We start from the raw sequence: 26,190 nt of genomic DNA, 5'->3' as shown, positions 1-26,190 counted from the left end.
CCCCAAAAATGTCATTTAGTGAACAAGCCTGATCTTCTTCAGGGAGTGGGGAGGGAGAACAAGGCACTCCTGTCGCTTAGTTGCGCAGGTGCTAGGCTGAGACATACCTTTGTCAAGTTAAAAGGTCCAGCCTATCTAGGTAAGGGGGCTGCCTCAATCCACTGGAGTGCAGTCAGCCTCCCTACACAGAGTGGGGAGGGCCTTGAGCTGGTCTTTGAAGAATTAGGAGGATTTAGATAAGCCGGAAGGGGAGGGGGCATTCCAAGCTGGTTGCCCAGCATCAGGGCCAAAAATGAACAAAAGGCATTGGGGGTGGGGGGCAGGGCACCCAGCATGAAGGGCGCTTGTTGGAGCAGGGGGCAGCTCGCTAGTAGCAGGGTGCCTGAGGCCACTCCCCAAGTCCAGGGGATCCTGTTGGAGGGAGGACGGTTTGTGAGCTTAGGAAAAGATGGTGAGAAGAGGGCTTTGAGAAATGTAGATGGCCAGGGGATTGGGATGGATTGGAGGGGCCAAGGAACGGGGGTGGGGGTGGGGGGTGGAGAGGACCAGAGAAGGAAAAGCCCCAGCGACAGAGTCTTGAGGCACCGAGAGGGCCTGGCCTTCCATGGCAATAGCAGAAATGGAAAGAAAAGTTGGTGAAGGAGGCTTAGAAGGTTTCCATGCTGACTGACCAGAAAAATAAGGCAAATGAGAGGTGGGAGACAGCCTGGCAGGCAGCCTGTTCAAGGCAGGAGCAAAGAGGAGGATTTGGGTTTGGGACATGTTGAATTAATTCTCTTACATAGCAGTGGTTCAGATGCTTTTCTGTTTCTTTTGTGTTTACTTCTGAAGGGAGAGGGCAGTATGAGCTCACCGGTTCATATCCAAAGGGTCTGGGGTCCTACGAGATAAAAACGTTTAATGGAGAATCCTCAGGAGCCCCGTGAAGGAACCACCATCCTGACAATTCTTGCCGGTTATTTGTAAGGTTCCAGCCATCCCTGCTGAGGCCAGAGTTTCCAGGAACTGGCTGCTGCCTGGAGCCAATTGGTCCCTCCCAGCCTCCCACTCCCTCCAGGGTGGAGCCCCATGGGTGGAGGCCCCTTAGGGTGGAGTGGAGTGGGTCTCCAGTGATAGGGCACCAGCGGAGAGGCAGCCCTTCTGGATTTGATTATATAACACGCCACAGAAGAGAATTGCAAGGGCTTAGGCAGGCCTTGGAAGATATGTACACAGCAGGATTAGGCACCATGGGGATTTTTCAATTGGTCTTGGGTTGCTTGCCCTCAAAACTGAAATACAAATTTGCCAGCCTAAAGAAGGGAAGCTAGTGTGTGCCTTAGTAGAGAAAAGGATGAGGGTTTGCTAAAATGTCTTTGAAAAAGGGATGGAATGTTACTAACCAGGTGGCTGTGAACTTGAGAGTTTACCTACTGGGTATGGGTTGGGTTTCCCCACCCCCACCCCTGCTTTGCTGGGCCTCCTGCAAAAAGTAGGGATTTTGCTTGGTTGTTACCTTTGCACCTGTCCTTATTTACATGCAAAATCAATTGCTTCACTCGGTCCTTCCGAAGTACAGGGTGTGGGCAGAATCTTATCTGAAGCCATGTCCTGTTTGGACAAGTTGGACTCGCCTTGGCAACACTCCATAGGGTGGAGCAGATGGGTGGAGGCAGGAAAGTAAAATTGGGTGGCTTGTTAGCCGAGAGAGGAGAGAGGGCGGATTGTTTGCTCACTGGATCATTATATTTAATCTGAAACTAAATAATTAACTTCTTTCCCATTTATAAAACATTTTCATGCAAAATAACTAATTTATGAGGGGCAAAGATTTAGAAATACTCCATGGATTTTTCCTTTCAAACCAACTAGAGAAGACCGAGGTAGGTGAACATCATCAAGTGATATGAAAACGGGACACATTTCCAGGTAGGTGCCAGCATTTGGCTGTTCTGAAAAGGGCCTCCAGCTTCAGAATGCCTCCTTCCATCTGTTGCCTGGCCCCCGGTATTTCTGGCCAGAGCAACTGCCATTAAACATTCAACTCCTCCGGAGCTTGAAGAGTTTGGGTACAGAAGTGAAGAAAGGAAAGTTTCTTTGGAAAGGAAGTTTAGCTACAGGGATGTTGCCTGCCTGCCCTAGCCCTCTTCCTGGCCAAGAATTTTACACACACACACACACACACACACACACACACACACACGGGTGTCCCCCCCTTTTTTTTCTTTTTTTCCTGAAGTTTCTTTGGGGAGTAAAGAATATGTGTGTGTGGTTTTTTTTGAGGGGGGAGGGTAACATGCTTCCTCCTTTTAACACCCAAACACTTGAGAAAGTTAAAAGCTGGGGGACAGGGTAGGGGGCACTTAAAAATGGCATGTTGGTTTGATCCTGCTGTTTTTCTGCTCACACCTGGCTGAGGTCAGCTAGGAAACAGATTGGCTTTGAGGGAGGCAGGTAATTGGGAGCCTTAGGGTCAGGTCAGCTGGGTTGGGGAAGGATAATGCAGGGACCCTTTGAGGCTATAAGGAAAGAAAGAAAGATACGCAAGAAAAGGCATAAAAAAAAGGAGATGAGAAGGGAGACTGTCAGAAGCAAATCCTGCTCTGTCACCAAGAAACTTTGCTTCAGACACATGTGCTCTTCACATTCATATCCCCCCCGCCCTGCCCCCCCCCCGCCCCGCCTGCCCTTCCCCACAAAGGAAGGGGCAGCCATTTATACAGTTGTTTTTTTAATAAACTTTCTCTGGCTTTTCAAAGGAGATTTGGTAAATCATAACCTCCTAATGTGAAGGGCTGCATGCATTTCTAAGCCCTGCAGTACATCTGTCCCCTCCTAAAGCACAGGACTGAATAGGATGGTGACAGGCAGCTGTGTTACTTTTGAAACTTCATGTGCATGATTCACTCCCTGAAGCTCTTTAATACATAATCATGCAGTTTTCCATTTTGCCAAAAATCTTACCCTTATTTCAACATCTGAAAAGTCAGAAGTATGAGTGGAGAGAGTGTGAAGGGAAATGTGTTTCTTCCTTGTGGAGGAAAATTCAGCTGTCTTGGCCCTTCCCAGCAAAACAACATCGTTGGGAAAGATGGCATTTGCTCCAGTCATGGAAAATTATTTTGGCAGTGGTGATGTTTCTATGTTTTGGCTTTCAAGCACCTTAATAACTTAGAAGTTTTTTAAAACCAGTTTTGCGCGGACTCCACCCCCCCCCCCTTTTTTTTTTCTTTTAAATGCAATTTTGTTATCTTGGAATTGTTTAGTTTCAAATATATTTCTTCTAGGCCACATACAACTAAGATGTGAATGTGTTTATGATTGGAAAATCGTTGTAAGAAAAAGCAGAACCACATTTGGGGCCTCCTCATGTCTGTGATACCCACATAAAATGATTTAACAGAATTCCTGAGCCTGCTTAAAACCCCACTGAGTTTAAAGACCCTGAAGTTGGCAAATTCAATTTACTGCCAGTCCTCGTCTCTAATACCTGTTTCAGAGCGCCACCTGCCGGTTGTACTAAAGATTGCTGTCAGTGTTGTGTAACATTTTCTCTAGCATTTGTAGTGTTCAGCATTCTTTTAAAATGATGGTAACATCCTCAGAGAACAGAGTTGCTGGTGGAGAACTAAAGCCACTAACTTAGGAGACCCCTTTTCTCCCAGTCTTCAGTTACTTCACAGTTATATGGGAGGCTCTTTGGAAACCTTGCACTCTTTTCTGACCCAAAGACAGTCAGTACCAGTGGAAAAAGTGGCCTATTCGGAAATAAGCACAGTAGGTAGAGAGTATGCAAGTTTTTTGCAAATACATGAAATCCTGACTTGTGATAATATATTGGTTCTCTTCCTAAATTTGATTTCTTTCTAACCTTCGCTTCCTTCTCACGTTTGTATTGAAAGTTTTAATTGTAGAATTCATTTAAAAATTGGCACACAGAAGTGTATAAAACTGTCCTATCCACGCCCCCCAAGAAGCTCTTATTAACAGATTAGGGGACATCATTTTCTTCGCATGTCTTTTATTTTGTTCCATATCCTGTGACTATCGCTGAAAGTAAAACCAGTCATTGTAGTAGCTACCAAGTTGGGAACAACGTGCTGCTAGACAAGTGAATTTGATTCTGTTCCTAGTGATATTTGAATTTTGCACACTTTTTTTATTGTGCATTTTCCTTAAATTTAAGTAAAACACAAAAAGTAAAGAATGAAAGTAACCTAAGGTCTTAAAATGATACAAGAAATAGCAGCTTAATGTGTAGTTCATTTCTAAATGAATTCAGTGGTCATTAGGAAAATTCATTGAAGGCTTTGTGAGCTAATCTTTGGTGTTAGTGTTTGAACCCAAATGAACTCCAGAACCCATCACCATAATTCCACTGTGCTGCTCTTCCTGGTGGTAAAGGGCGCAAGGTGAGGCGTGGAGGTGCTAGGGAGCTGTCTCATTGGCACAGTTGTAAAGTGACAGGCACTAGGTGAGTTCTGATAGCAGACGTGGACAGCTGTTAACTTTTAAACTGACTTTAATCTGAGGAGTTCTTTTCAGGGTGGCGGTAAGGCTATGTATGTTAGCAAGGAGGCTAATACTTGATATTGCTCCAGAAGTTAGAACCAACAAATTGAGTGCCGTGTGTACAGGGTGTAAATCCAAAAATGATGTCTGTATCTATTGGTATAAGCTATTTAGAGGGCAAAAGAGCTTTATTGTTTGTTTTTTTAATTCTAATTTTATCTTTTAAATCCTAGTGGCTAAAGATTTTAGGAAGTAGATAAAAGAGGTGTCATCTCATTTTACATGTGAAAAGAGTTGCCCTATAGCCAGAATGCAATTCTTGAGTCTCCAGACCTGAGCTCTTTCCTTAAACACCTGAGAATCTGAGTGCTTTTATTTTAGAAGGCTTTGCATCAAGATACTTGTCCATGTGGGTCGGTGGATCTGTAAAGAGTTAATTCAATTTAGAAAGCTTGGAGGTGGGGTGGCCAGCCATGAGTCAGGGCTGCTGAATTCTCTGACCTTGTTGATATAAGCACATCTCATGTCTTTCTTTAAGGTCCACTCTGGGGCACTGGACAGCAGTTTTTAGAACCATATCCATCTGTACAACTGCTAGGCTGGGAACTGGTTAATAATAGAGCTCAAGGCACAGAAGAGGTTTTCATCCTTCATTCTGAAATCATCATCCATTTTTCACTGATTGTTGGCATTTGCTCTTCTTGCTGGAATACATAAGAGGGTGGTAGCACCATTGATTTGAGCACACTGGTATCAGATTGTGTTGTCAGATTACAGTACATCCTGTGATGGAGGAGAGTAGAATTTGAAGTCAGGGCCTTTGCTAGTTAATGATGATATTCACGTGTTGTCATGAGACCCAGAACAGGCTTTCTTCAGCAAAGCAATGAAACACAAAACTACACAGGATTACTTTTATAATTGTACGTGAAGATATCTTGGCATAATGCGGAGAGCATGGGCAACAAACTGCAGGCTTGCTGGCATGGAGCTGGCATGGGGAAGGGGAGTTTTAATATTGAAATACAGGAAGTAGTCTAGAACCAGGGACTTATACAGCTTTTTCAGGTACAGCTGAATCTAGAAATTGTCCACTTTACCACCCAAACCAAAGTGATCTAGAAAGACCTCGCCTAAAACCAAAGCACTGATCACTTACATCAAATTTGGATAGGAAGTGCCTGAAGCAGGTTGTTGAAGATCTGAGTGGTAGCTGGGCAGTGATTCCACCCCATGTGAAATGCAGGTGAATGTCGAGCAGACTGAAGGTTTTGTCTTGTGAGGAAGCAGTTGGCTGTGTGTAGACTAGTGCTGGAAGTGGCCTAGTTTAGAACAAAGGAGAAAATGCATGGATAACGTGAGCAGAACAATAGAAGCAGAGAAGAGAAAGACTGAACAAGCTCACGGTGCATCCAGCTGAAGATTAGCTGATTTCCTAATGAGAAGTTTGCAAAAATGGGAGTGAATACAAGCGAATATTCTTCATATGTAAAAAGTGCTTAGAAAACAATAAGAGATGTGGGGGGGGGTTGAAGACTTAAACAGGCATTTCTTAAAAGAAGAAATGTAAATGGGAAATAGAGATGAGAATTTTATTCAGTAAGTAAATTAATTTAGAATAAAAATAATTTACAACTTTGGTACTTAATGGCAAAGTTTTTTTTTTAGGTGATGATACACATTGCTGGTGGAAATTTTAGGAAACAGCTCTATTTTATCGATGGAAATAATATTTTAAAAGAGTTTAGATGGATAAAAACAAAGATACTAATGATGGTTCTAGGTTTTCTTTTTGCTTATCTTCTTTTTTTCCCTGATTTTTCTGTAAGGCAAAGTGTTTAACATTCATATGTAATGTGAACTTCTGTTGAGTTGCACTACAGTCTTAAGGAAGCTTTGCTGCTCAGAAGGAGCTGTACATATTGTTCCAGAGTTGTCAGGGTTTATGTATTTGAGTCAGGAATGCCAGTTGGCTCTCATCTGGTTATGACTATGGAGTCTGGTTTTAATTATACAAAATGGCATCTTTCATAGGTAAGGGAAACAAATTCCAGCCGTCCCGGGGGCGGGGGAGAGGAAGGCCTTAGAGAAAAGGGGGTGAGGAATATTATATTTTATTTTTACTGGTTTATATTTAAAGTAACCTTGAGACACCTTGTTTTGTTTTCTAGGCCAAACACCAGAACACCCTAGAAAGTTTAACTAAAAGAATGCTCATGTTTGACCCAGTCCCTGTCAAGCAAGAGGCCATGGACCCTGTCTCGGTGGTAAGTTGTACAAAACTGAACATTTTCTTTTTTATTCCAAGTGGTAATAACATTATCCTGTGTTATTCCTTCAAGTTACTCATTACTTAACAGGCATGGGCAGGCAAATTTGTCGAAGTCCCCAGTAGTCAGGAAGGTTAATAACTTACTAGCAACTGTGCGCCCTTCCATAAATGGGGTACATGTTTCCTTAAGGCCTGTGCCCCACACCCCTCAAGATGCGAGCAGCACAGACCTTGGGCCACAGGCACATCTCGTCACCACAGGAACAGGTTTACAAAACTCCTCAGTTCCAGTTTTTAGTCTGAGCTCTCAGAATTATTGGTGTTGGGGGAAAAAACAAAAGTTTGGCTAGACTGATTTTTTTTTTAATTAACATGCATTAAAAATTAACATGCATTCAGGAACTTTTTTTTTTTTTTTTTTTAATCTGTGCACAGTGTTTATCATGGTTAGGAAGCAATTTCCAAATGTACCTACAAGAAGTATATATCAAGAACATCATGACTTAGAAGTGTTTTTTTGTTTTTTAACTGACGATCGCCACCCTGATTATCTAAAATAGTTTCATGTACAAATAAATATATTAGGAATAAAATGATTTGCTTATAAAACAATGCCAACAGCTCTGTGGAGCTATGAGTGGATGGGAGATGACTGAGGAGAAGCTGTTGAAAGAGGGAGCTTGGCAGTGAGGAGGAATTTCATTTCACTTGGAAGAGTCTGGGTGGGTGGGAATTATCTTTTCAACACCGAGTGCTAAGCTGGCCCCACTGGGAGCCAGGCCCCTCTAGATTCTTTTTGGCCACCAGGAGGCAAGTAATTAGTCCAGGTGTTTATATAGGTACAACACGAGCTATGGAGATGGGACATGGGTGAGGACAGAAGGGTGTGTCCCGCTTCAAACAGGGAATGGTTTCAACTTGAGGGGATCAGGTTTAGAGAATATGAAATAACAAGGCAACACTCACTCCATCTTGCTCTTTTCTTCCACGGGTTTGGAAAATATTCACAAGGGGGAAAACTTGGCTTGAGTTGTACATGAGAAGGTTGGTAATCACACGCTTGCAAAATTAGATCATCCTTATGCATTGGCTGTGGGGGTTCCTGCCAAAAACGTTTATACAAGGCATGGGGGTCACTCTAAGGCCCTTGGAACCGAGTTGCCATGGATATTATTACTAAGCCAGTGAAGTGTTTATCACTGTGTGCAGTGAGAAGTTGTCAGAGTGGCTTTAAGGACATAACATTTACATTCCAGCATAACTGGGTAACCAAGTATCTGAAGATGATAAGTGAGCAATAAGAATTTTATTAATCAAAAAAGTGAATTGACTTCTGATGGTAGTCGGTGCTGTCACCGCGTTTATCAATGCTTTTCCCCCCAACTATTGCATGAGAAAATTAACGTATAAAATTTCTCCATTAATTATATACTTGAACTGTGAATAGGTTCTTAGTATTGGAGATTATGATTAGTTCTATAAATCATGCAGAACCATCAAAGATGCATTTTACTAGTCAATATACTTCCAGTACTTTTAATCAAGCATGAAAAGAGGAGGGCTCAAGAGCCTCATTTAAAGCTAAAAATGAAGATCCACTTGGCCAAGTTAGAATGCAAGGAAACGCACTTAACTCAAAAGAAGGAAGTAGATTGCATTTGAAGTTACAGTTATGCTTGTAATGCTGTCACTTACATTAATACATTAAGTATAGGACAGTTTGAAAGAGGATTTTTGTTTTAATTCCACATATGAATAAAAATATCAACTTATGCTCCCTCCCCACCCCCCCTTTTTCTTAAAATGAGAGCACAGCAGAAGCAGTGTGCCTATTTGGTATTTTCCTATAATGTAGAGAAAGTGAGGAAAAGTCATTTCTTACCCAAATATAAGCCTTCATACCTTCCTGTGCTTTGAGGCGAATGGTAAGGCTTTATGTTGTCTTGTTAAAATTTGCAAGAATTGGGAGCAGAGTACACCCGCCCTGCTCAGCTCTGTGCCGGGGTCTCTGCCCTTCGTTCTCACTGCAGTGTCCCCAAAACCACCAGCAGCTCCCCAAGCCTTTCCTTTTATTTTCATTTTTCTTAATTTGTAAAATTAGTGATGATAATTATAAGCCATGGACAGCATGTGAATATAAAATGTACATGTAAAGGAATTACTTTTACCCATACGTTTTCAAAGACGGTTGAAAATTAAAGACTTTAACTCAGAAAGTGAGAAAGAAAACAATTTTTTTTTATTTTATTTTTAAAATATTGTATTTGTTTGTTTGTTTATGGAGAAGAGGGGAAGGGAAGGAGAAAGAGGGAAAGAAGCAACTGGGGACCTGGCCCACAACCCAGGCATGTGCCCTCACTGGGAATCGAACCAGTGACTCTGGTTCGTAGGCCAGTGCTCAGTCCCCTGAGCCACACCAGCCAGGGCTGAAAACAGATTTTTAAGAAGTGCTCTTTCTTATTCTATTCCTGTAAGATTATTTATGAAGAAAGTGTGTTCCTTTTTTTCCCCTTTCTCTTTTAAAGTGAAAATTGTTATCTAACAGACTTCTTACAGATTGAGAAGGGCTTAATCAACAGTTCCTCTGCTCTGTTCTAGCAAAAACTTTTCATGGCTCTTCTGAGCCTGGTAGAAAGAGAGCTTTCTGCTTTTGTTTGCATAGAGGGACATGACATTTGCTGTTTCCAGAGTGTGTGTTTATAAATGCACCACGCCTTCCTGCTCTGGGAACCCCACCCTTAGTATGAAGATTCCGTTGACTTGCCATCGCCCGGTCACGGATATTCACTTTTTTGTCCATGTTAATAAAGAGCGAAATAGAGACTTCATCCACTTTCACTGCCTTGTAATGGAAAACTCACCAGAAGTATTCCCAATAAAATAAGAAACTGTTGAAATTCTCACTTGAATATAAAATGATAGCTCTGGAAAATTATCCAAACCAAAAAAAATACTTTTTGAAAAGTAATCCCAATGCCACTCCTAGTTGGGGGTGGGGAGTGGCTTGCTGGAGCTTTGTCTTCAGGCTGCTCTGCTCCAGCCCACAGACCCTCCTCGGGTAAGCAGTATCCAAGGGGGTGGGGGTGGCATTGGATGACCATCAGGGACCAGAGATGCTTTTTTGGCTTCATTAACACTTGCCTGTGGTGTGGATTAGGGCGCTGATTTGCATTGCTCAGGCAGAAGGTGGGAGTGGCCTACAACAGAAAGGAAACAGCTCTTTACCAGGGGTTACCCAGCCCAGGCACACACCCCGAGCAAACCCTGTACCAATCCTGACACTGGGGAACCAGATTGTTGCAGGCTGATCGCAGTAGCTTGTGTGCTCCACCGAAACAATTAAATGTGTCTTCTAGAAGGTTCTGATAAACACTGCTAGGAAATCTGCTAGCCAGACGGTGTGAGGAGCCCCATTTCTTCACCCTTCTGTGAAGCAGTCAGACTGGAAATAGTTAATGGTGGCCTAAGCTTTGTGCCCACCTGTGTGTCCTTCCGTGAGCCCTGTGGCCTCAAACACCACACCTCAGTCAGTATGGGGGACAGGGCTCGTTCACTACAGCAGCCTCGCAGCAAAACTGCATCATGTTTAGAGGACTTGACTGCCTCTTTATGGCTTGAGAAACCTGGGAATATTATTAAATTTGCAATTCGCCCAGGTTCTAAATTCCTACTTTCCTTAAGCTCACCCACAGAAAGAAAAACCCAGCAACGACAGCAATAACAGTGTGTCCTCATTTTGCTTCCTATTGAGCTGCCAATAACTTGGTGTTAAAATCTAGGTCATAGGGAGCGCTTTGAAGAACAGGGCTGAAAATGAGGTAGAACTACATTTTGGTGAGTAGAGACAGCTAATGCCGCTTCCCAGTTCCTGAAGCTTTTGTTTCTAGTACCAGAGCTTTAGAAAATTACATGGAAAGCAAGTTAAACTTTAGGACCAGGGGAAATTTTCCCCCCTGTATTTAGTTACTTCCTTAAACCCTCAGTGTACACAATTTGTAATTTTTCTCTTTGGTTAGTGAGCCTTGTGCCTCTTTCAATATTTACATTTAAATATACTTAATATCGCTGTATGTTCGGGGCCCTCATACCTGGTGGTATACCTGTGTGTGCCTGGTTCCAAAGGAAGGTAGAAATAGTCTTTCCCTCATTCAATGCTCCATACGTAACTCAAAGCTGCTTTAAGAAACAATTTATGTGTTTGGTATTTCCTGATTTTATATCCTTCAAGTCCTTGTTTTGAAGCAGAATTATTAATGAAAATTCTTCCCTCCCCCCTTTACCTTGTATTTAAGTGATTTACCAGATTTTAATACTAAAAATTAGTGTTTTTATTCTCTACCTCTATCACTGAGAGTCGTGCTGTTCAAAAGGCTTCTGTGCACGTTGGGCCACGCCCCAGTCATTGGGAATCTGCAGCTTAACAAGGTCCCCAGGGGAAATCCTGTGCACGGTCAACTTTGAGAAGCTCTGACTGGGAGGATCAAAGCCCCAGTAGTGCACACCTCTCGTAGGAGAAAAGAGAAGGGAATCCTAGGACTACAGTGTGTGTGAAGCTCATTTCAAAGGTTACCTCATTGAATCCACTTTTAATTTGAACCTCCCAACCTCTTGGGAGGAGTTGTGCCATATCCTGATGGCACCTGTACTTCTAATATTTAGTTAGTAATTAATTTTCCTTGCCCTTTTTAATAGAATTTCTTTTGTTAACATAATAAATTTACTTTAATGGGGAACATTCTATCACGACTATTTCTTACGCATTTAAATAAACCCCTGACTATTTTAAAGCACTGTATGTTCACCATGAACATCTGTACGTATCTTCAGTACCCCAGAGCGATATGCTCCAGCTTGCAGGCATCGCTGTTCTGGGAGGCCATCCACATCATGATGATACGGATAAAGAAAGAAAGGACAGAAGAACAAAATACCGAATCTTAATGATGAGAAACTGACTGCAAAACCAGATGGAGACACATACTGCCTGGCCCTTGTTCTCTGATGCTCTGGCGCTCAGTAGGCCCGGAGTAGAGATGAGGCATCTGAATTTTAGAACTGGCGTAAGTCATTCTGGTGCAGAGCCAGGCAGGGAGTCGCCCAGCAAGGCGCAGAGAGGAAGGGGTGTGCTCTCAAGTCTTAATCCCAGGCAAAACCGCTGCTACCCCACAATTATTTATAATTCACAATAGCAGCCATTGGAGGGCCTGGGGAGGCTCAGAAATTAACAGCATTTAAGCCATTTAATTATAAGGCCCCGATGGTGGGTTTTCTCAGTTGTATCATGAGTTAGAATTGCCTCAGAATCATAAACACATAGGATTTAAGAGCTGGGAGAGAGGCACAGTATGTTGCTTATCACTTTCACTGTAAAACATTCAAATATGAGTAATTTTCTGCAGGAGGACTTGATATATTATCACAAAAAAAAATTCCCTAAAATGCCTGCATGTAAAGAAAACAGCTTATATTTAATTTCTCAAAAAAGCACTCTACAACAAAGTTTTTTTTTTTTTTAATTTTAGTTAAGGAATAGTGATTTTAGTGAATTCCATAGCCAAGGACATTAACCAGAGTATGAAATTATTATGATTGATTCTATTTAAAGCTGTTAGATGAGAGTTAAGATATCCTTATATTAGGAGAGAAGGAATATGCAAAGATAAATTAGGTTAATTGTAGAACAGATATTAGATTTGGGAGGCAACAAATCATTTTGTCAATCTCTTCCCGTATCTTGGTAGCTTATTTTCCAGCTTCTTTTGATGTTTTTTTTGGGGGGGAGGTGGCAAGATGTAGAGAACACTGGGCCTCAAGTTGTGTGCAAGTCATTTTGAGCATCAGATGGCCTGATTTAAGTCATATTATATTAGCTGTTTCTTACAGTTCTGTGTCATCCACAAATTTGGAAATCAAGTCATCTTCTGCAACTTCATTTAAACTGTGAATAAGACCATTGAACAAGTTGGGGCCAAGGTCAAAATGACCCTAGTGTTGGTAGCCTTCAGTGTATGGACGAGTAGGGTGGCCGACCATCCTAGTTTGCCTTAGACTGAGGCATATGCTAGGTTGTAGGACTTTAGTGCTAAAACCAAGACACTCTTGGGCCAATCAGGACTGCTGGACATCCTAGGCATGGATTTGTCAGCAGTCAGGCCCACCCAGAGGTATTGCCATGCAGCTCTTGTTTCTTCATATTATACAAAGTATATCATGAGAAATGTCCAGTGCCCAGCCCCCCGAAGTAAACCACTAAAGCCAGAGAGTGCATTTCCTGCCAATTAAGAAACTCCTTCAGAAAAGCAAGATTACTTGACTTGGCTGGTTCTTGGTGAACCCCAACGCTGACTCCTAATGCTATGAGCCCATATGGCTTCTGTTTTATAACCTGTTTTAGAATTTTGCCAGGTATCAACTTCAACCTTAACATTTCACATGGGTATCATCTTAGAATTAAATTTGAGATTTTGTATGTGGCACGGTTACCACATTAACCTTAGTACTTACTGTTTATTAGACCAGCTCTCTCATAGCATTTTTTTTAGGGTCAAGGATATATCTGAATCCAAACCACGTACTCCAGTCCACGTAATTAAAAGTGCCTGGTTGCATATTTTCGCCGTAATTCATGTTAGAAGCAAATGTACTTATTTGGCTGTTCCCACATTTCTGTTTTTCCTTTCCACAGTCATACCCATCTAATTACATGGAGTCCATAAAGCCCAGCAAGTACGGAGTCATCTACTCCCCACCATTGCCCGATAAGTTCTTCCAGACCCCGGAAGTCCTGTCGCACGGGATGCAGATGGAGCCGGTGGACCTCACCGTGAACAAGCGGAGTTCACCGCCCTCGGCGGGGAATTCTCCCTCCTCGCTGAAGTTCCCGTCCTCGCACCGGAGAGCCTCTCCCGGGCTGAGCATGCCGTCTTCCAGCCCGCCGATGAAGAAGTACTCTCCGCCGCCCCCGGGCGTGCAGCCCTTCAGCATGCCGCTGTCCATGCCGCCGGTGATGGCCGCTGCCTTGTCCCGGCACGGGATCCGGAGCCCGGGGATACTGCCGGTCATACAGCCCGTGGTGGTGCAGCCCGTCCCCTTCATGTACACCAGTCACCTCCAGCAGCCGCTCATGGTGTCCTTGTCCGAGGAGATGGAAAATTCAAGTAGTAGCATGCAAGGTAAATCCCAGCGCGAATCCGCACTGCTGCTCCCGCGGGACCTCCAGGGTCTTCCCCAGACAGCCTGGCCAGTGGCGCGAGGGAGCCGAGGGCCAGAGCCCTTCAAAGGCCTGCTCCACATAGAGTCCGCCTAAGGCATTTCCTTTTGGGTTTTTTGTTTCCCCCCTTAAAGTGCTGATACTAGAAGAGCTTCCCAAGAATCAGACCATCTGTTTAAAGCTCTAAGATGATTACTTTCACTATATAATTGTCAACTTTGGGATAGTAAGAATCTTAACTTCATATTTTGCTTTATGGAATGCTGATATGGTTCTAAGTGCAAAGAGGCATTTAATAAATACCTTTATATCGTGGTGATCACTAATGGCTATTAAAAGCACCTTGTTTATTGACTGGTCATGGGCAGAAGACTGGGATTAAAAGGAAATAACCAAAAAATCATAGGCAGAATATTTGGGGGCTGATGTCTTAGAAGTCCGGTTCCCTATGTATACTGCTTCCTGGCACAATAATGGCCCAGAGAAACAAACCCCCCCCCCCCACACACACACATTCATTGTGACTAGAGTTTTGTCAAAGGCAGATAGATAACCACACATCAGTGTTAGAGATGGGATCTGTGCAATAAGCTTTTAAAAGGTGAAATTGGTAAATTGTACATAGTGTGACTTCTCTACTTTTATTTTTTAGTACCTGTAATTGAAACATATGAGAAGCCTATATTACAGAAAAAAATTAAAGTAGAACCTGGAATCGAACCACAGAGGACAGACTATTATCCTGAAGAAATGTCACCCCCTTTAATGAACTCAGTGTCCCCCCCGCAAGCATTGTTGCAAGAGTAAGTATATTTAGGTCTGCCTGGCATTTGCATAGCAGTGTGCATCTCGGGACCCGGAATGGAAGCACAGGCTTCCGGCACATGATGCGTGGATTGCCAAGAACACCTCGTAGCATATGGCAGTCACAGAGCAAGATGAGAGAATCTCTCCAAAAACACTGCTCTGGTACAGCAAGAGCATCATGACAGTGACCTCAAGTTACCATGATTTTGCCGCCTTACAACATATGTTTTTTTTTTTTACTCTTCCAGACTATGCAAACATAGTTTTTGCATAATCTTAAAGCTTCCCAGAGATTACACTGGTCTTGGATCCCAGCTCTGCTCTCTACTACCATGTGTATTACCTTGGGCTAATCATTTCATCTTGCTGCCTCTGTTTCCTCTTTATTTTTATGATTGGTTGCAATGATTTTTTTTTGGCTGTACTTGGGTTGTGGTGTTTTCTGCGTTGGATTCAGTGGCCAGCTTCCTAGTACCGAGTCAGCAGTTACGGTTTCCTCGTGTGCTTCCCATCATCTTCCCATGTCACCTCGCCCGCATTTCTACTATTATCTCCATCCCTCTCCCTTAAACAGTTAATTCTGCAACAGAATGTGAGCTCTCTGGTTTTAGAACAGTCATTTTCTGGAAACTCCGAAGATTCTTGTTGAACCCACCTTCAACCCAAGTAGGTACCTTCATGGCAGTGCATGTATGTATTGCCCATTGCACCAAACCGTAGTCCATTTTTGTTGTTGTGACCATGACCCCCCAGGTAGCTGGAGAATGACTTTTCTTACCCGGCCACATCAGCAGTTGAGTGTCAGATAGAAAACTGAGGAGCCAAGGCATAGATAACTTGCCTGTAATCACAGCAGAAGGGGCCTTGGCTTGATCTGCTTCCAGATGAGGGCCATATTTAACCTGTATCTGGCCGATTTCATCTGCTCATGCCCTCTGGTGAAAGGAAAAACAGAAAGACTACCCAAAATGGACACACGTGTAGGCTGCATTACCTCTTTTGTTTATGATGACTGGTGTCTCTGGCAAGGTAACTGACTTGGACTTGTCATTGTTCCTGCACGGGGGGATGGAAAAGATGCGATAAAGCCAACTGCCCGCTTAGGGAGGGATCTGTTGACTACAAGGGGTTACTCCAAAGTCTTGGTTATTATGAATAACAATATAAAACATTATGGAAGAATATTTAAAGGCAATATGCTGTGCTCTGAATGCTAGTGAAGAGAAAATACTTTTCTTTCTTATTTTGAGTAATGTTCTCCTGATGATCTCAAGCTGGATGGCTTTTAATGATTAATGAGCAATATGCTTAGTCTAATGCTGTGACCTAAGAATGCATTTGCTTCTCAAAAAATTCAACAGATTAGCCACAACCGGGACATGTACTCTTCAAGTAATTTTCTCACAGATGCGATTAAGTAATGTCTTGGAATGGGCCCAGTAGCGGCCCACATAGGAAACCAGCTAGCCAGGAAGGAATCGCTTGAAACCAAGCACCTAGTACCATTACGAGGAGACAGCCCCACTATTTGGCTTAGGAAACCCTTCTTTGAAATCCATTTGCTTTATCATAGGGCTACTGCTCTAGAATTATTTGTAAAGGCACACAGATGCATATCAAATTCCTTTTGCCGTGTATTTGCATGTGTGAAGCTATATTTACAACAAAAAGCTCAAGGATCAGATTTCCCCATTTACTTGTATATATGAATGGTAGCAAACTTAAGAGAGGCCAGCTTGACTCAAATCAGTGACCAGGCCTGTTTAATAGCTGTCTTAACTTCTTGGTTGTCATGATCCCAGACAACCTCTTTGAAAATGAGCAGTGAGGAGACCAAAAGTGTGAGATCCCTAGATCCTAATCTCTAGCCTCAGCCAGTACTAACAACTGACTCTTTAGAGATGAGGCTGCTAACCACCCTCAGGATGATGCTGCCTTTCAAGGTAGATGTTAGCTGGTATAGAGATTTCCTGATACAGTGTTGGGACATCCCAAAAAAACTCCTCATGAAATTAAACAATGTAGAGGCAAAGTTTGCAAATGGATTTCAGGACCTCAAATTATGAACAGCTACCATTGAGTAGATTTACATATCTGGAACAGATACTGTTCTTAAATGCTTTGTGTACGTTACAACCACCTTCCGAGCTCATATCATCAGTCCCGTTTCACAGACAGGATAAATACAACAGAGCTGGGATTTAAAGCTAGAGCACATAGCTTTATATGCAGAATAAGCAACTGGAAAAAGCGATCTTTTAACTACTGCACAAAGACTATTAGGTTGATTCCCAACCCATAAAATTCAATAATCGGGAGAGGCTTCTAAAGTCATCAGGAAAACTCTCTCAGTATTTCAGAGCATGTGAGATATGTGTAATCATTTTTTTCTTCAGCATTTTATTTCCTGAAGTTCCCTTAATAAAGATAAAACATTTTTCAATCAGTGGTATTAAAGTTGAAAGTCAAATAAACTGATCATGTCTTTTATTGAAGAATTTTAAATTGATAATTTAGCTTTATAAAAATCTATCTGTCCATAAACCTTTCACATCTCTATTTTCTTGGCCATTTATTTGTACATTATAAAATTTAAGTTCTTGTCTTTCCTCTGCCTCATTAGTTCATGTTCACTTTCCATGCATCAAAACCTGGCTATTTTATTTTTCTTTATTGCCCCTCTGAGCATCAGGGTAGAAAGGTAAAGTGATTCAAAACTGATAGTTTTCTTTGCTAATAAAAGTAAAATATAAGTTAAGTCATTTAAACACACATTTTATTCTCTTTTTAGCCACTTCCTAGCATGCCTAAAAATGTACTGATAAAGGATATGTATTTAAATTCTTACTAAGATAAAAACCCCAGTTTTATTTCAGGGACTCCCTTTTGATTTTAGGACTAAATTTTATTATCCTTTTGTATCCCACAAGTTTGAGTGTTTTCCCTCATTGAATCTTTTCTTGTTCTCCTTCTTACCAATCTTTTTTCTCCCAATTACACCCTTGTATAAAACATTCATAGGAATATTATTTGGAACATCTTAAGAACTATAGGTTCAAATTTTTTAAAAATGTCTTCCGTTACAGTTGGAGGCCAACTACATACGCTTGTAATGTATCAAGTAATTAGTCATTAGGAAAGCAAATGAATGGGTTAGAACTTTAATTACTTAACATTAATTAGTAGAGGAAGTCTGAGAAAACTACAGACCTTTCCCAGCTCTCGCCCATCTGCCTTTATTCTACAACTACCTTTCTGAAAAAAAGCCCCTAGTACTGAGGCTTAACCCGGTGGGATTTGTGCAGATGCAGGCCGGTGAGTCAGGGTGAGAGCCATCAGAAAGGATGTCAGGGTCCCTAAGGGAGCTACTGCACCACCGGGTCCTGGGCGCAGCTCCCATTTCCTCGCCTGACTGCTGGCACTACCCCAGCGGCCCCTGCTCCCGGGAAGGAGAGTAACAGGAAAGGTTTGGCTTTGTGAAAGTAGCAGTGCCAGCTTTTGTTCGGTTGGTGGGTTTTTGGAAGAGCCAGCATTTGAAAATCACATGTGAGTTGTTGATTTTTAAAAAGACTCCGACTAAATGCCTGTATTGGAAAGGATAAAATGCAGGTACATCCTACAGTGTGTTTGCCTGGAACGTAGGGATTTGACCTTTCCCTAAGGAATGATAAATGAAAGTAAGGATGGCCTGTGGAACATAGTGGAGTGTCCAGCATTATTACCTAGTGCCACAAAAGTCTATCAGCAGGCAGGATTTTACCGAGGCAGAGACTGCTAGCATGTGGCACCTCCCTGCAGCGTAGCACTTAACCCTTCTTACTGTCATTACTTATCTACATGTCTGTCTCCCCCTAGAGTGTGAGCTCCTCGAGGGCAGGAACCCTGTTTTTATTCATCTTTGTGTCCTGGTGCCAAGCACAGTGCCTGGCTCATGGTAGGTGCTCATTCAATGTTTGTTGAATGAATATAGCAGTGCTTCTTGGGTTGATCAGCTAATTTCTTTTCATTTATTTTGTTGGGTTTTTTTGTTTGTTTTCACCCAGCATTGTTCATGCTTTTGGTAGACTAAGAAAAAACGAAGAGCCTTTCACTCAACATTTTGCATTTAACATTGGCTTTCACAGGAATCACCCTTCAGTCATAGTGCAACCTGGGAAGAGACCCATACCTGTGGAATCTCCAGACACCCAAAGGAAGCGGAGGATACACAGATGTGACTACGACGGATGCAACAAAGTATACACTAAAAGCTCTCACTTGAAAGCACACAGAAGAACACATACAGGTATCAGAAATAGAAGACTCACTTTTTTCTTAAGAAGAATTAGAATAAAATGTTACATCAAACATTCTAGCTTTCGGAGGTTATTATAATGAAATATTTTCAGACATCTGAAAGTTGCCATAGTCATTTACGGATGTCTCAGTCATGAAAAACAAAGTTTTTGATAATTATTCACTTTTGGAATGAGTAGAATAGGTTCAAGTTACCTCTATAGCAAGGTCAGTCGCCTGTAGTTCTGTACTCTGCAATGAAGGAGAGAGAAGGGACAGAACCCCCACTGTAACAGAGGAGAAAGTGCTCTTAACCATGGGCCTGTTTTGTCAGGATGTGATCTTCCTATGCGCTCTCATTTATAAATATACAAGGTCTGTCCAGAAAGTGCCAACTATGTAATATGACAAATAGAGACATTTATTGAAGAAGATAAAAAAATACAAGAAACATTGTACATAGAACAATGACCCGTCAATCCCCTTCAAAGTAGGCACCTTGGGGCCTCACACAGTTCTCCCAGTCGCCATCAGCTGCCCCATCATATTTTCCTGGATTTCATCAACAGTCCTTTTTAAAAGGCGATTTTAGTTTTGGGAAAAGCCAGAAGTCTCAGGGCACCAAATCTGGGCTGTTAGCGGGGCTGAGTGACCTGGGTGATTTGATGTTTCACTTAAAAAACTGCACAAGACATGATGCATGAATGGGCGCATTGTTGTGACGAAGCTGCCAGTCACCAGTTGCCCGTAGCCGAGGCCTTCTGAATCCAAATAGTTTCTGAGGGAGAATGTTCAAGCTTAATGCAAAATTTGATGCAGATTCGTTGCTCTATTCTCAGTCATTTTGAATATGGTGGCCACACAGTACACATGCTCACTCAACAGCATCTATGGCCCCCACTGACTAGTGCAGGGAAGTCGTCATTGTTCACACGTTTATCTCATTCCCTCTCCTTAGCTGCCAGGTTACATCGATGTCATGCAAAGCATTCTTGTTATATTAACAATGGCTGGACTTTTTCTGGACAGACCTCGTACATGATCAGATTCACAACAGCAAAAACCAGTTCCTTATGCAGAGTAAATGCATCAGTTTATAGAAATAGAATTTGGATAAATCCCCTCTTCTGAAACTGAGGGAACTTCTAGGTGATTGCCTGCCATGTTTGATATGCAGTATTTTCCATCTTCACTGGTCTTGAATACAGATATTATGAAAACTGTTGTATAGGTAAAGAAAACATAAAAATTGTTCTGTGGGCTGTTAAACACTTTGTAGCAAAATATCTGAAGAGATTTATATAAAAATGTTTTAAATAGTCATTAACTGCATTGAGTATCGGTGATTAATGTTTATTGTAGGCCACATCTGACTTAGCCTCAAACTCTTCAATATGAAATTCTGATGTGATAGGAATTTATCTTCGTGTGTGCATTGTTCTTTACTCAGAATGTAGATTTTTTAAATTCTTATGAGTCACTCTTAGGAATATTTAAAAAGAAAAGAATCTGGAATTTGGAAGAGAATAGGGCAGGAAAGTGTGGCAGAATGGAAGTGGAATTTTTCAGTGAATTCTGGGGAGAGGAAGCCAGGAAAAATCAACCCACCTACAGCTGTTCTTTGGCCACACAGAGAGCTGAGGGTGATAGCCTTGCATTTAGAGGAACACCCAGGCACCCACCTCTATGTCACATAGATTCATAAAAGCTTCCCGAGGACATTGATGGAACCTGGAATGTGGATGCTACCAGATTCCAGCCTACGATTATAAAGACTGAATTGAATATCTGCATAAGAATTCAAATTCACATGTAGGAAAAATACCTCTTAGCATTATCTTCTGTGTTGCAAAGCAGATAAGACAAATTCTGAATATCCCATTGAAAGTCCAAGGAATGGCAGTCTGTAAGGTTTCTAGAGAACAAGGAATGGGAATTAATTTGTGATGCCCATTGCCTGTTTTTACAAATGTAGACATGTAAGATAGCCATTAACAGCCTTTTTATTTGTGAGGGTCTTCATCGTGGCTCTCCCTAGGGTTTTCCCACAGGGGTCTTCTATTCCTCACCTGCAAATTAACATTATCCCACTGGAGGGGATTGGAGAAATCTGGCTTCTGACAGGGTGGGAAGGAATTACTATATTTTTAGTACTTCTGATTACGGCATTATACTAAGGCATAATTATTATTGATGAAACAAAAGACAAGAGGTTGAAATCCCAACAGATATTTTAGTTGATAGAGATTTCAGATTTTTGGAAAACTATTGAAAAGAAGATGAAAATCTCACAGATTCTCAATTTGGAGTTTTCAAATGGATATAACTGTATATAACTAAGCCCTTAAGAAGGTTTGGGACTTGACACTATACAAATCCAGATCACCAGGTGTGTTTCTTCAGTTATTAACCCCCACTATTGAGGACGAAACCAAAAACTATTTAGCCCTTCAGAATGGATTTCTGTTCCTTTATGCTTTAAGAACTCTTAAAATTATCTCCCTCCTTTGGGGGCCAGGGGCAGCAAGCCAGTTAAATATTAGAGAGAATTAAGTAATTTTTCATTGCTTGTCCTGTAGTGGTTTATAAGTCACTGTTATTGTGGGGCAAATGGATAAACACTCCTTTGAAATAATATGTCTAGAGTTTTAGGTCCAAAATGTAATTTTACTGTCTTTAATAGTCTTTGGCTGTTAAAAAAATAAGCTCTTCTCATTTTTTTCCTCTTGCAGGAGAAAAACCCTACAAATGTACATGGGAAGGATGCACATGGAAGTTTGCTCGGTCTGATGAACTCACAAGACATTTTCGAAAACATACTGGAATCAAACCTTTCCAGTGTCCAGACTGTGACCGCAGCTTCTCCCGTTCTGACCACCTCGCCCTCCATAGGAAACGCCACATGCTAGTTTGAATGTCTCCGTCTCCCGCCTCGGCGCGCGGCTCCCCACTCGCCCAGCTCTCTCTCTGTCCTCCCTCCCATTGTCTAACTCATTTTTTACATGTACATTTTAATTTTGATTCAGCTGGTCTGAATCTCTGGATTTATATCATTCAAACTTCCATATGGTCAGTAGTAAATATTCTAATCCTCCCTCTCCTTACCACGGGTCAGACCTAAAGAATGTGAACACTTTTTTTTTTTTTCTGGGGATGCTAAGCAAACCCTTCTTACAGATACGTTTAATGTAATGAGAACAAGGGAACATGTAAACTAACAGAACCAGTTGTCGGTTTGTCCATGTATTCCTCAAAAGAAGTAAATGTATTAGAAATACAGTATCCAGCCTGGTAGTCCTTGCCAGAGACATTCATACCTCTGAGCCCCATGATCGCGTTTTGTGCTGCGCCCCGAAGGATGGGTGGATCCCTCACAGGTTCGCTAGAAGGGCAGCAAGATTCCAGGCTAGTACACTCAGCTCTTTCATTGTCCTTCACCAACTTTGCTTGTCAACTTGGATTTTATCACGTCATCTAAATGAAGTTCTTTACCCTCCTGGTTCCTGCAGCTAATAAGGTCTTTGCCTCCTCCAGAAGATGAGCTAGAGCTGTTGATGGAGGTGCTGTCTGTCACTTCAAGGGATGGGTGCTGTCTTTGCATCGCATGGAGTTGGAGCAGGGGGGCAAACGAGGAAGCCAGCCAGGGGTTTTCAGTGAGATTTCACCATTAGCTTAGCTGTGCAGTGCATTCCTAGAGCTTCGGCCTCTGTGCATATTCAGCTGTGTAGAACCATCCGGCAAAGCCAGATACTGAAGGGGTTACCCATGCAGCGATCTCCATTCCTACACTGTCCTTAATGTAATCATCAGGCATTGATAGTAGGGATGCCACAAAAATTATTGCCTAGTAATTTTAAAAAAAAAGAAAACTTTGGATAAGGTCTGAATGGCCTTCTTTTACCCAACCTACCTGGAGTTTTTTTTGCAAACAAGGAGACATTGAGTGGTAATTATATCCCCATATCGGATTCCTCACATAGCTTTCATACAGAGACTCTGTGTGTGTGAGCTATAAGGTGCCAAACTGGCTGTCATTTGCGTTCATGACACGTATCATAAATAAGCATCTGCTGCTGCTTTAGTAGATTCATTAAGACCTGAGTGACACTATTTGTAAATAGTTGTGAAGCACACAGACCTTGACTTGGGGGACAGATTTCTGAAAAATATAGAAAATCACAGTTCAGGGATTCATATATGTAGCTCAGAAATTCACAAATGTTTACCATTGGAGCTGGCGATCTTTTACTATCAAGTATCCTGTCAGAAGAACAAACTGAAAATGACTCGTGTTTATGTTGAAAATAAATAGCACCATTATTTGGGGGAAGTTTTTCAAAAGCAGGCTTTTGAGCACCATAGTCTATATGCCAATAAAAATAATTCATGTGTAGAAATGCTGTTGGTTCTCAATTTGAAGGAATTGGCGGCAGTGGTCAAAAGTGGGCACATGTAACCAACCGGCCCTTCATAAAGGATGGAGAAGGATGGAATCCTGAAGATTGATCCCAGCCACAACTCAGGATCCAGCACAACCTTAATTGGGAGGAATACACTTCTTAAAGCATCAGTGAATACATGATTCTGGAGGCCTGTGAATTGTGTGGGAAGCTTACTTTGGCGCTATGTTAATAAAAATCTTAAGGACTGCACCTAAGATGTCCCACCCAACAGCTCTCTGGAGACTGAAAGGAAATGTGATTGAAAAATGAAAAATAATGTGTTATCTGGCACTTGGGGTTTCTTTGTTTTGTTTTTTTTAAGCACTGCAGAATTTGCTTAGAATATTAAACCATCCTAATTGGGCTTTTTGTTTTTCGTTTGTTTATATTTGCCACTAAGATACAAATTGAGGGATAAAATGGCTCTTGGAACAGTAGGTATTGTTTGTATTTTAAATGTTTAGTCACATTCATGCCAAAGTATTTCTTGAAATAATTCTAGAACACACTGAAGAATTAAGTGTGCATGCAAAGGACTTTTTTGTTTTGATGGAGATAACCAGTTTATGTGTGTTCCAATGCACAAAAGGTGGGAAGGGGGGCAAGAAAGGGTAGGGCTGATCTTTATATAATTAGTTTTCAGGCTGAGTCCAGTTAATAGAAAGTTTCATGGGTTCTAATGAAATTTGATGTTTACTATGGCATATTAAAATTCTCTTCAAAAGTGCAAGCAAGACCCTGCAGAGGCTCTATTACATTATTATTTAGCTTGCTTCAATCATGTTAACAGTTCATTAAATTTCCTTTTAACTCAGAAAGAAAGCAACCCAGAGAAGCCAATTCTCTGTTCCCATTGCTAGACTATATACTTTGCCAATTGGCTCTTTTCCAAATTTTACTTTTTTATATATATTTGTATCTTACTATGATAGTTGAGAAATTTAGTCTCTTAGTCATTTTTAGCTGTTATTGCGGGAGACCTCAAACAAGGTAAAACACCCTTAAATGAGTGGTTTTCATGATGTGCCACGTTACTATTAATGGTGTTTTTAATCGCAATATTTACGTTGGTGAGAATGATTTGTAAACATGGAGTTAGTGTTGTATGAGTTATAGGATTTCTTCAGTTATTATCCAAGTGTCATCTTGAAGAAGTCAGAAAAATTAAATCCGAATCCATCATATTTTAGGGTTTTAAAATGTGAATCTACATCATAAATGGGCATTAACATTCTGAATCGCCTGGGTTGGAGAATGAACAGCATAGGTATGTTCAGCTGAGGAAATGCTAAACATGCATACATGTCAAGAGGCTTGGAACAGACTTAAAGGGGAACTGTGTATGTGTATTTCATTAAACACCGATCTGCACTGTCCGCGTTGCACTAATGTGGAATTTGAAAGACTTGGATACTGTATATCTGCACATCATTCCTGGGTAGATTGTTTTAAAGACAATCTCAAAGATCTAAAGTTTTAAAATAAAGCAATTGGCTTGAAAATATAGTCATCTTGAAGGAATTGCTGTTATACGTGAAGTTGCTCAGAGTGGTATTTATTCTCCTCTTGGTCAAGGTTAATAATTTCTAAATGGTTGCAAATTTACTTAAGAAATAATACATTTACAAAGCCATTTTCCATGCATTAAACGAGGGCTACAATATTATGTTTTACAAATACTAGCACTTTTTTTTTTTTTTTTTTTTTGCTGTTATGTACTTAGTGTTAGAGGGTCAAAATAATCTTTCTGCTTAGCATCTCTTAAACCATACCTGCAAGTATAGCAGGATTATTACATTTACAGTACTTTAATACTTGTATAAACTATGCAGAAATTTTTAATAAAGTGTAATATATTTTATAAGCTAATAAGACTGAATGGGTAAAGGTTTTTAGCATGCATTAGTATACTTGCAAATACTGAAACATTTTGGTAATCTTTCTTACTAAAGATGTGAATGTTTAATGTACCTTTTCTGTTTCTACTCTGTAGTCCAATGGGAATTCAGTAATGACATTTTGTCATGTCAAACTGTGAACATAAATTTGTACTGTACAGCCCTCATATACTATATACAGTATGCAATATATGTATTATATACTTGTTAATAAAACCATCAGAATATTAGGTGTGATCATGTGATTACTATATATGCAGCGATCACAAGGAACTTAGCAAAGTAGCACATATGAGACCCTCCTTAGAAATCTTCAAGTAACTCACTCTTTGATAGGCAATCATTGATGGAGGGAAAGAAAAACAGATTAACTGAAAGATGCACTAAAAAAAAATTAAGCCCTAAAGCTATGTCCCTGATTTTCTGATAATGGCCAACAGGAAATCCAAGCACAAACCATAAACCTGCAGGCAACCCAGCACGAACACAAACTCACCTAATGGGTATCTTACAATGGTCATTTGTTGCTGACCCTTACCTGCTTCCAAAAAACTTTCAATGCCTCGTGTTAAAAGGCATGTGTTAAATACTTTATTTTTAAAATAAGAGTCAGGATTCAGGCATGGGACAACAAATGCATTAAAGTTACTCCGGGTAAACATTTTTTAGTAAGCTGTGTCTACAGACACTGCTGTGTCCACAGCAACACGGGAACAACAGGAAGTTTCTCATGAGGATTTCGAGTTCTTCGGTGTAAAGCAAACTGTAATCTACCTTCTCCACTGCCCCTAAAGA

The 26,190-nt window shown here is 41.2% G+C and overlaps 1 protein-coding gene across 1 annotated transcript; it reads left to right on the top strand.

The window, feature by feature from the left end:
- Positions 1-1,843: 1,843 nt before the first annotated feature.
- KLF3 (KLF transcription factor 3) lies at positions 1,844-23,861 on the top strand. Its single transcript, XM_090266988.1, has 6 exons — positions 1,844-1,908; positions 6,663-6,758; positions 13,449-13,935; positions 14,626-14,776; positions 18,905-19,065; positions 21,788-23,861. Exons 2-6 carry the CDS (start codon positions 6,702-6,704, stop codon positions 21,967-21,969), a joined length of 1,038 nt encoding a protein of 345 aa, XP_090123114.1. The 5' UTR covers positions 1,844-1,908; positions 6,663-6,701; the 3' UTR covers positions 21,970-23,861.
- The last annotated feature ends 2,329 nt before the right edge of the window (positions 23,862-26,190 follow it).

This window comes from Furipterus horrens, unplaced genomic scaffold, assembly GCF_987537825.1.
Source record: "Furipterus horrens unplaced genomic scaffold, mFurHor1.1.pri manual_scaffold_2, whole genome shotgun sequence".
Taxonomy (NCBI): Eukaryota; Metazoa; Chordata; class Mammalia; order Chiroptera; family Furipteridae; genus Furipterus; species Furipterus horrens.
This window is presented reverse-complemented; position numbering and strand designations above follow the sequence as displayed.

Bases quoted from the DNA above. Each gene is read 5' to 3' on its own strand.
- KLF3 (XM_090266988.1), top strand. From the start codon at position 6,702: ATGCTCATGTTTGACCCAGTCCCTGTCAAGCAAGAGGCCATGGACCCT. The intron at 14,777-18,904 runs GTAAGTATATTT...TGGCTTTCACAG, and splicing joins CCGCAAGCATTGTTGCAAGA to GAATCACCCTTCAGTCATAG. The intron at 19,066-21,787 runs GTATCAGAAATA...TTCCTCTTGCAG, and splicing joins ACACAGAAGAACACATACAG to GAGAAAAACCCTACAAATGT.